The 13,990-nt window shown below is 37.4% G+C and overlaps 1 protein-coding gene across 1 annotated transcript in view; it reads left to right on the top strand.

Moving 5' to 3' along the window:
* Nucleotides 1-13,990, top strand: part of LOC139737289 (uncharacterized) — a 37,266-nt gene that overhangs the window by 9,270 nt on the left and 14,006 nt on the right. The window contains exons 3-16 of the mRNA XM_071647964.1: nucleotides 3,047-3,197; nucleotides 3,659-3,768; nucleotides 4,377-4,577; nucleotides 5,145-5,350; nucleotides 6,180-6,351; nucleotides 6,820-7,086; nucleotides 8,031-8,071; nucleotides 8,507-8,647; nucleotides 9,372-9,419; nucleotides 10,014-10,146; nucleotides 10,725-10,835; nucleotides 11,317-11,389; nucleotides 11,942-12,053; nucleotides 13,011-13,063. Of these exons, the coding sequence (XP_071504065.1) occupies nucleotides 3,047-3,197; nucleotides 3,659-3,768; nucleotides 4,377-4,577; nucleotides 5,145-5,350; nucleotides 6,180-6,351; nucleotides 6,820-7,086; nucleotides 8,031-8,071; nucleotides 8,507-8,647; nucleotides 9,372-9,419; nucleotides 10,014-10,146; nucleotides 10,725-10,835; nucleotides 11,317-11,389; nucleotides 11,942-12,053; nucleotides 13,011-13,063 (1,819 nt within the window). The remainder of the gene's footprint in view (nucleotides 1-3,046; nucleotides 3,198-3,658; nucleotides 3,769-4,376; nucleotides 4,578-5,144; nucleotides 5,351-6,179; nucleotides 6,352-6,819; nucleotides 7,087-8,030; nucleotides 8,072-8,506; nucleotides 8,648-9,371; nucleotides 9,420-10,013; nucleotides 10,147-10,724; nucleotides 10,836-11,316; nucleotides 11,390-11,941; nucleotides 12,054-13,010; nucleotides 13,064-13,990) is intronic.

The raw sequence follows: 13,990 nt of genomic DNA, 5'->3' as shown, positions 1-13,990 counted from the left end.
GGAGTCAAGAATATGCTCAATGTTGGCAGTGGAAAGAAGAGCACAGAGAGTACATAGAATGGTGTATTCCCCTTAAATACAACGAGCAGGCGCACGTTTCTGGAGGAATATTTGCAAAACTTTTCAATCAAAAAAGGTATAAAGGAAAATATGAATATTCAGGTCGATGTAAATTGCTAGATTGTCACCTCTTGATCCGCGTGTGTCTATACACTGCATGTGTATGGACGTGGACCGATCAAGGGGGAATATGTGTCCCCTCCTGACGAGGTAGCTTTTGTATTTTTTAGAATCTAAATTCAACGATCTGGTGCACACTTTTCATTTCGTTCATTGCATTTGATTTGTTAAATTTTTTGTGAAACATTTAAAATATGTTTATTGAAAGAAGTAAGAAAATGAGTATTCAGGGACAAAATGAATGGGTAAGTCGCGATATCTGTTACCACTAATTCTGTTTAATCTGTGTGTCTTAATTGTGAAGGCAACTACTAAGTTTGTGGAGGTGAGCCGAAAGGTGTGTAGGGGTGTGTCCCTCCCACACGAGGGTGCTTATACATTTTTATTGTTGGAAACTATGATGTGGTGCGCATTTTCAATGGAACATTCTTAATAGGAAAAAGATGCTAATGAATCACAAAAAACAAAGAATATTTTAACTTTGAAAATTGAGGGGAATACATGATCCCCTCCCCCCCCCCCCCCCAAAAAAAAAGTTAAGGGAGGAAGACACGTCGTAGTCTTCTCCATACCCCCCCCCCCCCCCCCCCCCATTGCGGCCTATGGTTCATATGATATATGATAGTGTGTATAAGAAAATAATACACATACATAATGTGTATAATGTATGTATATATGGGTGTTGGTGTGGGTGTGGAGGTATCTGGGTGTCTGTGTGTCTGCATCTGTGAGTCATCGGCTATCGTGCTAATTTCGTACATTTATGTTCGTTTGTTTCATTCAGACATATTAGTTCCTTCACCCCAGAGAGACCATTGCGAACCGACTACTGAAGGATGTAGCGCCATTCCAATTTTCTTCAAGGACGGAAAATGGATGAACCATATCTGTCATGATGAAAATATGTGTTCTTCGTGGGGAGTAGAGGAGGGTCACGTGGCCTGCAGATCGTCGGGATATCATGGACTATCACGGTGGCACATTGTTTCGCGATATAATGATTATGACGATAATAAAGTTGATAAAGTTTACGTAGATTGCATGGGAGATGAATTGGATCTGTCGAAGTGTAACATTACTCAAGTATCCAATTATCCAACCGGCACGGAGGTTGAGTGGAAAGTTCCAGCAGTGATGTGTTATTCAAGTAAGAAAGTAATTCATGTTTGAGCAAAAAACGTATATACTTGTATAATTATATGAATATAATTTCATTGACTCTTATATAACAATCATGTATTTTCAATAACGGTATACATACATGGATCTGAGTTCGCTTACCGTATTCACATTTCTAGTAGTTAATACCACGGACACTCCGAGAGCCCTGTATTGTATTTCCAAGTATACATTGGAACACCAATGCAATCCCCATTTATGTGTTGTTGTCAGTGTTGTAGCTGACTAAAAATTTCAAAATTGATGCTAATAATGCATCGGATGGAATGCAATGTGTGTTATTGTATTTATTTGGAATGTCAACATAGTTGTTATGATGACTTCCCCTTCTAGCGCCGTAAGCATCAGGGGATACATGGGAGCAATAAACTATTGCTGTGATAACATTGCCACGCATATGAATACACAATGATACTGTTACAGTCACCTGTATTATAGACTGATTATCCGCTTATACCACCTTTAATTGATGAGCAAGGACTACGGAGTCCCAATTATTGGACAGAAAATAACTTGCCAACGTCACGAATACATTGTTTGTATGGATATCTTGATGTACGATACCAGTCTACAAATTCTCCTTTACTGGAAGATTATAGTTTTTGGTGATTGACCTCATAATCAATGCTAGCAGAAAAAGAAGTTAATACTTAATGAATGATTACTGCGTTGTTCAGTTTTTCAACTAGGAATCTGTATCAAGCAATCTATTCCGAGCTGAGGAGAACCTTGGTTGAAACACAAAGCTTCCAGCGGTAGCTTGCTATTACTCTGCATGCGATAGGCAGGGCCCTATTTTGATATCCAGTCATTAGCGCCGCCATCGGTGGCGCGCACAATAGTTATTTATTTTCTTCATTCTACACACATTACTAACTACATGCATTAAAGATTAAGACCCTTTCTCTCTCTCTCTCTCTCTCTCTCTCTCTCTCTCTCTCTCTCTCTCCACTGTCGCTGACTACGTTTCCATGCAGCTGTATACATGTAGTAATATCTAAATAACGCTGGCGTAGTCAATGTATAAACTAAATGTCTAAGTATGATTGAATCCGCTATTTCTTAGCTCGAGTCATCCCCATGATTGTCATTATACATGTACTATATTTTACTAGGTTTTTCGAATCCAATGAATTATCTTGTCAGTCAAGCGCATTTCAACGACATAATTATGATTAGTAAGACTAGAAAAGAATATGATAGGTCAAACTAATTACAAGCTAAAGATTTTTCTATTGAGATCGCATGATTTACAATTAATTTAGACATGTAATAAAACAACTTTGGCTTTCTAAACTTATCAAAATGTTGCCCACTTATTTCTGACATCTTAACCAAACAATATTAGTTATTACTACCTGAAATATAAAACCCCGAAAATTTGGAGGAAATCTTAATTGCTGATCAGCTGATGTCCACGATCGAAAAATTGATTTTCGAAAAAGTCACTCTGTGAAGACACTCCTTGGGATAACTAGTATCAAAAGTAACATTATAGGCGTGGATATGTGGAATGATAATCAATTAACTGTAATTTTTCGGGAGACGACCGAATGAATGAATAGCACCGTCATCAATATGCCGACACTAAGTGAAGGAAAATACTAGGGGCATGGACAGAAGTCTCCGAGAATTCCTTTTGTTGCCATATAAGATTTTTTTCCTCTCTCTTTCTTGTTTCAAACAGCATCTTTGACGAGCGGAAGGAATTCAAATGAGGGTATCTTGCTCTATCGTGCACATTTCTCTTCGGAGACTAGTCAGAGTGCAGTCGATGCCTATTCCCACCACATTCATCCAGATAGTATCAACGAAGAGGGCGCTCGAATACTTTGCAGGTGACCAATAAAACGAAGACGACGGACACAAATAACAGATGAAATCTGAGCTTCATGCCTTTTTTATCTGCAAAACAATAGAGATCAATTATCTTTAACAATATAAAGTGTTTCTGCTAAAAATTAAACAAATCATTACATTTCATGATTTCAAAGATTTATCCTTATGTATTGATTAGGGCCCAATTGTTGTATCACACTGTGGAACAGTTTAACTAAGTGTTAGCTCTCTGTAGAGATAAAAACCTAAACTGATGCATGAGAGGTCCAAACTTGTCTGTTGACGATATTCCGGCATTTCCATCAGTAATACTCATTAGATAGTATATTGTGGTGTTGATCTTGTCAGCCCTCTCGAGTCCCTGATCATTTATTCTTCGGTGCGGTTAGGGCATGAATGCAGCACACTTTATTATCACTCGTTACATTCGGAGTATTCTTTTCTCCCGTCTTACGAGCAGGAACATGGGCTTTGCTGATGTAGCTGAGGTACGCCCTCTTGAGACGAATGCATCACCCAGTGCTCGAGTTTCTTGCAGAAACGAGTTGGTGAAGTGGTGGAGGGCTGGCTGTGAAGAGCTGACTGTTGTACCTTCCGATGATACGTTACGCACTTTGATTATCTGCCGACCATGTATGATATCTCCTCATTACTACGATTGCATTACCTTTTTTTCACAGCTATACATAAAAAGAACAATCTAATTTTCAAAGCATGTGAAGAAGGCTTCCACAATAATCGCAGAAGAAATGACTTTTTTTCCACTTGCTGTTTTTACTGTTTGTTTGTCTGTTTGTTTGTTTGTTTGTTTAATTTACTCATGCTTCAGAATCTCAAATTTTAACCAAATAAAAAGATAAAAACGGCTTGACAAGTTGGCCAAATGGTGAGAAGAGAGAACCTGCAATTTGTCACCTTGCTTTAAATTAAATTTCTTCATCTTATAACTGAACACTTTCTATTTTGGACACTTTTACTTTTACAATTTACCTGGGGGTTTTTTATGTTTAATATCTAGTGACATGCAGGTATAATCGTATGATCTGGAAAATACTAAAAAACAGTAGACTAAGTGTGTGTTCTAAGGAACATTAAGTCATAAAATGTGGTAAGGTAGGAATAACTCTCGTGTCGAGTCGAAACATCAAATCAATTTGTAAAGGTATTTTCCTTTTCAGATTATGTCGACGCCACGGTCACTTCTTGGAACTACTGGAGAATGCACTTAGTCAACGAGTCCCAGGCAGCCGCCATCGTGGAAAGCAGCTCGTCATCCCCCCAAACTCGAGACGATTATTGCGTAGTTGACAGCAAACATGGAGCCTCGATAGGTCATCGCATTGATTTGGGAGAATGTAACCAGTTTGTGGATGAGAGAGGTGCGCATAATAAGGAAGTTCCAAATCCATTCATGCCATCATTGTTCAGCAACGTATTTCAGCTTTCTCCTGTTGAATATTTTAGAAGCACTCATGTTTCTGATGATTCAACTTTAGATGTTGTAATCTGAAATTCATAACAAAATATCATATATGTGTCTAAGTAATATGCAAGTAATGTGCTATTGGTTATAGACCTATAATTGTTCATTGATTACTAGCATGCAAATTACTAGTATTACCCCAGGCGACGAGTGAATCATACATTATCATTTGTTGTCAACCACCAAATTTCCAGATAGATTATCGTTTGGTGGCCCGAGAATTGGACACGGATTGATTTGGTTCCTTTTAGTTCTGGCCACCAGAGAAAAGTTAGTGTCGATCCTTGATATATCATTTTATTATCATTATTATTACTGCTATATACTATTAGTATGATTATTATGATTATCATCGTTATTACTATATTATTATTTCATATATATATATATATATATATATATATATATATACATAGAGAGAGCATCAAATCTAATTAAAAACATTCATACTGATACTGTGTAGGTGCAGTTGATTCGGGCTTGGTAGCTGCGGGAATACCAAATGTGGCCATCAACTTCAGCAGTCCTGGCTGGTACTCCTTAGCACTTTGTGGTCCTTATTCATGCCTCGGTGGTGCCTCACTGTCATTCTGGTTCTCCCTACCAGCTTGCCACAAACCACTTACTTCACTCACCATCATGAATGGGGACGCAACCTGCCTCACATTGGTGGATATATCTTACGCTCTAGATTTCGTAGAGTTTCTTAGCTTAATGGAGACATTTTAATACAGTTTGTACAGACTCATACTTATCTGTTATCATCAGTGATATAATTACAATTCCATTATTGTAGGATAACTCTTTTCATTAAAAAGTAAGCTGTATGGACTTGGACAAGTTCTCTCCTTATGTCTACTTTGAAAGCCTTGGTCCATAATCTGCAAGAGAATCGGTAAGGCAAGGACAAATAACAATTTGCCGTTTCATATATCCAGTCACTGATCATAATTGTGTTATAATCAACATAATTTGATTGGAAAGTTACAGATCTTCCATCTTAAGATTACAATTTTGTGGAAATTGTATTTTTAGATAACAATGATAATGACACTGCTGCTGATAACAATGATAATAATGACAATAACAATCATCAATCGATTCAAATTTTACTTCATTTTATTCGACAAAAACATATTCATATCACTTTCTTTGGTAACCGAGAATAAAATTAGCAAAATTATGTTCTGTTAGATAAGCATAGCAATGTAGAGATATAATAATGGTGGAACCATATAGTAATTATACATTGTCATGAAAACTGAAGAAATCAAAGTGAAGTAAACAATACGCAAAGAGCTAAAAATGGAGGGACCCACTAAAAAGAAAGCTTGTAGAATTTGTGCTCCTCTCATGATAATGATATTGATAATATTTGTTCATTATCATATTCATCACTATTATTACTTTTTTTTCAACTTCAAAACAAGTTTTAGACGTCGTTCGGTCGTCACTGGCTCCCTCCCATCCAATTATTACGTCTTTTTTTTTTTTACAGGAGGCAATGACGCGGATGAGACTTGATCCAGATATGAAGAATAGGGATGGAGTGATCAGACTTTTAGGTGGTTCTACGTGTGATGAAACCAATGTTTGTAGTCCTGAGCGTCTCTACCATCGAGACTTCACTGTCACACCCTTTGAGACGGAGTCACAACCTGTCACAGGGTGTACATATAGGGTGTGGAATCATGTGGTTCTCACTTTAACACACGTTCATGATCAGGCTGGTACGTTTCTCCTACTCTTTCGATGTTCTCTCTTTTCTTTTCTTTTTTTTTAGCTTCTTCTCATCTTCAATAACGGTTCAATACCTAAATTCGCTATAATGTTTTGAATTGAATAAATAAATACAGTTGTGAATAAACAAACGAATAAATGAATAGATATACAAATAAATAGTAACTCCACACTTACGGCATGTCATCAGGAAAACACGGAATGAAAAATAAAATCCTACAGACATTTCAAACACAGGTAAACATCTGTCATTAATCTATCTAAGCTTTCATCTGATTCATCGTGTATCATGTAAAGCACATGTGCCATAAGTAGGGCCTACAGCTAGGTCCAATGCAGCATTTTCCCGAGTTGAATTCTGTTTCATTGACCCTTTCCAAATGTGTGTTGTTTACCAGGGTCTCTCATCTCGACGAGATGCAACTTGTACTTAAATGGTGACAACAGCGATCCAGACATTGTTTGTGACGTCACTACGTCATGTCTGACGGCGCCACCCAATGGTTTGCACGTGGTTTCTAAGCTTGAACCGAACACGGGCCTGGACGAAGTGGCGATTTGGGAGAGACCGCTGAACTTGAGAGAGGTCATGACCCTTTACCATCGGCCAACTGATGTACCAGAGACATTCACCAGTCTGCCTCTTCTCGTTCAGCCCTACCAAGGTGAGAGTCGTACACACCAGTCGTTTATCATCCTTACATCTTATTTCATACGTTACTTTCTTCTGTCTTCATTTTTCCTTCGTAGCTACCTCCTTCATCAACTTCCTGAGCGGCATATTCTTCTCTGAAAGCTCTCTGAACCTTTACGTCTTGAAAGACATTATGCCTATATAAGTAAGGGTTTATCGTAATGTAACTTTAGGGTCTTATTTCGCCAAACAACGGTCCTTTCAAGGACGACACACAAATGGTGTTATCGTAAACCTCGCTTTTTCATTTACATCACCATTCAAACTTCCATATATATTAGCATGTTATATTCATATCATAGCATACTCTTATGTATACTTTAATCCATCCATGTCTATGCATGTTTTAATGAGTAATAATCATATCATAAAATGTGATATTTTCTAACGAAGATTTAAGCCAGGATCGACACCATGTTACTTTATTTGTTTAATTCTTTTTGTCTAATCCTTGGAAACTGATACAATACTTTAGAATCTTAAAACCCTCGATGAGTGTGAAGACTGATTTGTGACCATATTATTTTGCTCTGTGTATTTCAAATACAGTCAAGTTTACAATTTGTCTTGATGAACAACGATGATAATAATACATTTTATTTATGTTCTATTTCCGCGACAGAATAATACATTCTGTTCAGAAGATGTGAGAAACAAAGAGATTTTTTCAGAATACCAATATCCATGCAGCCACTAATTCTTGTTGCTTTTGCTCTCACTTATATATCATCCCTCTTACTTTTCTTTCCTCAGTTATAGATGTCTTCCATCGCACATCTCTCAATGAATTCTATTCAATATTTCATTGACTGTTTTGATAGATATCTGTGTTTAACGCAGATTGTAATGTGTGTGTCGACAGATATTCGTTCAATTGTGCACTGTATCGTTGCAATCTCGTTTTCTCACGTATAGTACCCATGGAAGGCTGTCCCTGCACGGAGGTCACTGCACAGGTAAATGTACTCCCTTTAAATCAGGCAAATGGTACAAATTTTATAATGTTTGAAAAGATATGCAGTTAAGAATCAACTTGCCTGATGATTACTTCTTTTATCCAGGTATCTCATACGTCTTTCTTATTTTCAACGTGAGAAACATTGATAACATGTTCAGAGACGTACAACTTGCCATACCACAAAGAAATCGATGTTGACATGCAAAATTATCAGCTGCATGAAAAGTATAGGAATGAGAAATAATGCAAATAACACGTATTTCTGTTAGCTACAGATTTGGTTGTTCTTACGCTTTCATCCGTAGCTACTATCTGTTACATTAATTCCAATAGGTATTCCTCCTCGATGCTCAGTAATTTGTTCAAGCCCTACATGTATTTACCACACGAGTCACGTGTCGTTCTGTATCTCTGACGTTTTGCATCTCTCTAGGTGATTCTCGAGCAGCTAGAAGATGAAGAGACCTTGTCCAACCGAGATGTTCACCATCTCTCCGTTTTCATCTCGAACATTGCCAACAAAACCGACCTCACGTCCGTAAATACAACTGAGGAGAAAGAAACGGCTATCAAGGTTAGACATGATGATCACCTCTCTCTCTCTGACCTCCTTCTGGTACTCTCCTAAAGAGGCTCGCACAGTGCCATGTAGTGGTGATGTGCCAGATTTCGTTCCACTTGTTTACATGTGTATCGTGCTAAGTGTTTTCTCTGCTAAAAAACTTCGCAGAGTAGGAGGGGGCATGATCACTGTGATGCTAGGCCTCTCTAAACCTCTGACTGGTAATCATAAACACAGTATGCTGCGGTAGCATGTTCCACATTCGGATGGGCTGTGAGTTAAAAAAAAAAAAGAAAAAACCTATTCAGGCAGCCGTCAACATGCATATGATAATTATGTTGGCTGATGGTGGGTAAATTCATACATGCGAAGACATTGAGATGACGATGAGAACTGGTGAGGGACATTGATGTTTTTAAACTTGTGATGGATTTTATGCTTGTTGTATCATGATGATGATGATCATGATGATGATGATGAAACAGCATCTATATAGTGCCATTTGTCTGTAGAAACATTCAAATGTCAATGTGCTTTACAGACTATCATTACCCTGAATGTATCCCCCTAATCTTCAAGGAACTGGTTTCAATGTGGGTCTGTGTGATATGTGTTACCCAGTAGCCAACGCAATTATGTGTGTCTACCTGTATTTTGAACTTAAATCAGTACAGTTGTAAAAGGTGTCTGATCCAATGAAGACATGCATGTTACTTCATCAATCTACTTGATACAGAGTACTTTGGACATGGTGTCATCCGTCGCCAACCTCGCAGCCAAGAGGGTGAGGCATGCATTGGTTTAAAACAACAGAGGGCTAAAACATTTGTAAAATGTAAACAAAGTGCAATCAGGTTACGGACGACTTTAGGTGCCTACTATATCGTGATGATGTATGATTAGGTTTTGCATTCGATAACATTTGTAGGTTCTTGTAGACTGCAAATATCCTTCTGCTTGCATTTTTTTTCATTTGTTGTAACGTTTTCGACTTAGGTAATTGACATTCATCCCCCTAAAGCAAACTTTCAGAATAGCCACCTTCGCATTGGTGCCTGGGAAAAATGACACTAACACGTCATGGGGGGAAAAAACACGTCGCAGGTACTGATGTATTTTTCACCAAGTACTTTTATCCATTGTTTTGTAACAAATACTTCAGAAGAGTATTTGAGACCAGTCTGGCATAGTTTAGAATACTAAGGATATCACTGTGGCATTGCACATTGACCAAGTGACATGAAAAGAAAACGTTGTGACACTCCTTGTCACAACTGCATGATATTTTGGCAACATCTACCTCTGTGCATGATCTCAACAGTTATAACAAAATTGATCGGGAGGTTTACAGTAATCTTTTGGTCATTTTCCTTGTTAGGCTGAAGTCGAGTCAGATGATGAGGTGGATTTTATTCAGGTTGGAGTAGAGATCTTAGAGTCGGTCGGGTTTCTACAAAGCGCCCTCCTCGATGACGAGTCGATCGAAGGAACGTTCACTGCAGAGTACATTGGTGAGCAACTAAGTGGCAAGCTTACTCTCACAATGGTATCAAACAATCAGATATTGGTGAAAATTCAAACAGATTCCCAGATTGAAACTTTCTGTGACTGATAATCACTTCTCAATCACAACGAAATATCTTGCCCATCAGAATCATAGATGGTTATCATCAGTTGCTTATTATACTTCGTCATGTCGGTAGCTGGAAGAGCCGCTTTTCAGTTTTGTCACCCAGAAGATAAAACATGTGATTCGGAAAATCGCTGCCCCTTCTCTTATCTTAGATTAAAAGAGTAAGGTGTATAAAAAAAGATCATCGTTAGTTCTTTGATAAATTACCATAACTGTTAAAAATCACCAGCAAAATTTATGTGCATGTCTTTCAATTACGACCAGTTTCATTTCACAGTTTCAGCACTCTTACTGTCTGAACGTTTCTGTAAATTGGTTGTAAATAAACCAGTTTTAGTCTTCTGATACTTGAACGTGTCTGTAAATTGGTTGAAAATAAACCAGTTTTAGTCTTTTGTGAATAAACCAGTTTTAGCCTTCTGATACTTAAGTCAATATTCACTCTCACTTTCGTAGAACTTCACGCAGCTTCAACAGACGAAAACAGCGACTTCGTTTATCGATCAAGGACCACTGATACCGAAGGCTCCTCCTTGGTTTCCATCCCATCGGAGAACCTTAAAGAGGGTAACCATGGTTACACAATGCTAATGGCTACTCACAGCGAAACATTAGAAAGTTTGCTTACCAGGCACTCTCTGTTCATTTGCTTTCCTTAAACGTGAAGAAAAGAGACAATCAAGCGTAACTTCTGAAGATTTTTCTGGTTCACAAACCAGAAAAGATGATATACGCCGTAATACGTGTGACCAAACACTAATCGACCTGAACGACTTTTACGAAATGATCTTTAAGTCCTCTTCGGAGGGCTCTCTGTACGAGCTGACTTTACTATAACATAATTATGCATTTCTGATATAGCCACCTGCCAGAGTATACTTTTGATTCGTTTTCAACGGCTTAAACCAGACCGTTATTTTAGGGCAGTGAGCTTGTGAATTTGTGGCTAATATCGTCTATGGTATATCATGTTTCTGTCTTTCGATGTGTCACTTTGGAATAACCATCCGATTTTTCCGCCATTTTGATATTTTTGGTATCGCGACAGGATCACGTATCATCGTTGCGATTTTGAAGGGTGCGGTGGTCTCTATCATACCAAATATCCTGAATATGGATGGGTTAGTATTTTTTCTTGTTTCGAGTCCTTCAAGACTATACCCACTGTAACCAGAGCTTTGACTGTACTTGACGTAGCAGTCTTGATGTTCTATGGGTCTAGTGTCTCGTATAAATTTGAATTACGCTTTCATCAAATACTTCATTTCAAGACAAGCTGCTCATTGTGACCTGATGGCGGTTGGATGGAAAGAAACAGTTCATACACATGGTTGCAAGATGCATAATTACAGCCGATTCTGAATAACTGTTCAATAGCATGATACAGCTGCTGATCTGTTTCTGATAAGAATCTTGCATAGACCAAATTCTTGTGTGGAGTAGGCCTACCATAATGATCTATGTTGATGTAGGACTAACGAACTGCAAGGTGTTGGTCTAGTCATCTTTATGCGTTAATATTCATTTAACAAATCAAAAGACTTGTTTAACACAAATCGGCAGCAATAAGCAGAACTACTTACAGTAAACATGGTAAACCTAAGTCCAAGTCGCTAATGTCAATAAGAGTTTGACTCGAATTTCTCTCTCTTTTTTTTTTTTTTTTTTTGCAGAGAAATTACGGATGTGAACATCTCCTCCTCTATTCTTAGCGTTGAGTCCAAGGGAATTAACACGGCATTCCTGAAAGAGAATATAACGTTTACACTCCAGCACAGCGCAAAAGTAAGACATCATTTGTCTTGACACAATTTGTCTACATCATTCTATTTTCTGGTGTATGAATTATGAAGAAAGTCATGATGCGTAGGTCATGAATGCAGGTAGCACTTTTCCACTAAATATTGGGAAAAGAATTTAAGAAAAGACTGGGTTATCTTCCGAGATGAGTATTTTTTATTCTTTTTGAGGTGTTTTGCTAAGTATGTTTACGTATGCTGTAATATCTATTTATTAATTCAGAGTATAATGAGGTAATTTGCTATGCTTGTGAATAATCACATTGCGATTGTATATTTGTGTACTAAGCGTATGTTGACGTGTCAGTCTGTATGTGCAGGTGTAAACATGCAGAGCTGTTGCTGTTGTTGTGGTTATTGTTGTTTAAGATCATTCTAGAAGTATCCATGTGATTAATGTCATCATCTAAACCGTTATTTCCTCTGCAGATGATTTTTGACAGTTTTAATGTTTTGAGTTATGCATAGGTAATTGCAATTATTTTTTATCTTCGGGATACAAGTTTGCAAGTTTTAGCAAATAAAGCATTCTTATACCAGTAATATATGAGTATATAGAACGATGCAGGTTATGGGTATCATGTAGTAGAGTAGTAATGAGTAGTAATGTTTCTATATTATAACAAGGGGTCTTACCAATAAGTGCCTCGTGTAATACAATGAGCAAGATCTTAAATGATATTCATTGGGGAATTGGAAGTCATTTTAACTCTCTCAGGAGAGGAGTGATCCTAGAGAATCTGAATTATATATATCATACATATATATATATATATATATATATATATATACAATTTATATATACTATATATCAGCCAGATGTGAACCTCCTGGTTCTTATCTTATTCTCTCATCTGGCTGATGCAGACATACAAAGTGTGATACTATAATAACTGGATTAATTTCTTAGACCATACTACACTGTGTTTTATGTATTTGGCAGGTGACTAAACCAGAGAACGGTGATTTTACCTGTTCCTACTACATACCATCTCGGTAAGAGTCGAGTCAAGCTTTCATTCGATTCCAAAACTGTCTGGCTTCAACATATTGATACCTTTATCGATTTTATTTTTGTTAAATTCACTCGAATCTTTATTGTTAAATCTTAGAACATTTTTAACATCACCCCATCACCCCAATGGTGGAGACGTGTGACTTTCAACCTATTATATGTATAACATATATTTCCTGAAGTACAATATTCTACTCAGTGCTCAAGATTGCTTTGATAAAATTGGGGTAGAATTATCACATTCGGACATAAGATAAGAAAGTAATGGAATTTCAAAGTCTCACATGTCTTTGCTGAATACAGGAAAACTGGAAGAGGCAATGATGTTTATGTTTATTTTGTTTGTTATAATTGCTGGATTTTTACACACACACACACACACACACACACACACATTCTGGGTAGCATGATACTTCATTACATTTCATTGGTTATATGACCGAGTACAATGTATTAAAAGAACCAATATTATTACAATAAACCATAATAGTTCTTGCCGGGTGTGATTGGTCTCGTGGAATTAATAGTTACATAATACAGGGGACCGCCAACTTAAGCAGTTCCTTGATTTCGATATAGCGAACTCGGGAAAAACAAAATGTATGAGTTTTTAGTTAATACAGTGATGTCATCACTTCCAAAAAACTTCCTTGCTTTGTACACACACACACACACACACACACACACACACATACAAATAAAATTAAGTTCAAAATTTGGGGCAATGATCCAGCACCTTTAATCTCTTTCCCTCCTAAAAGTTATCGTTGTTATATACAAAACAACATGCGAACTCATATCCCACTGGTTGTCGTGACAAAAAAGAAGTCGAGTGGAAACCTCTGTACTATTTCAAATGAAACCTTTGAACTATCATCAATTCTTTCCATTGTGCGGTGAATGCATGA

The sequence above is a fragment of the Diadema antillarum genome, unplaced genomic scaffold (genome assembly GCF_040938485.1).
Source record: "Diadema antillarum isolate AM-2024a unplaced genomic scaffold, OU_Dant_1.0 seq00000688_RagTag, whole genome shotgun sequence".
In the NCBI taxonomy this organism is placed as follows: domain Eukaryota; kingdom Metazoa; phylum Echinodermata; class Echinoidea; order Diadematoida; family Diadematidae; genus Diadema; species Diadema antillarum.
This window is presented reverse-complemented; position numbering and strand designations above follow the sequence as displayed.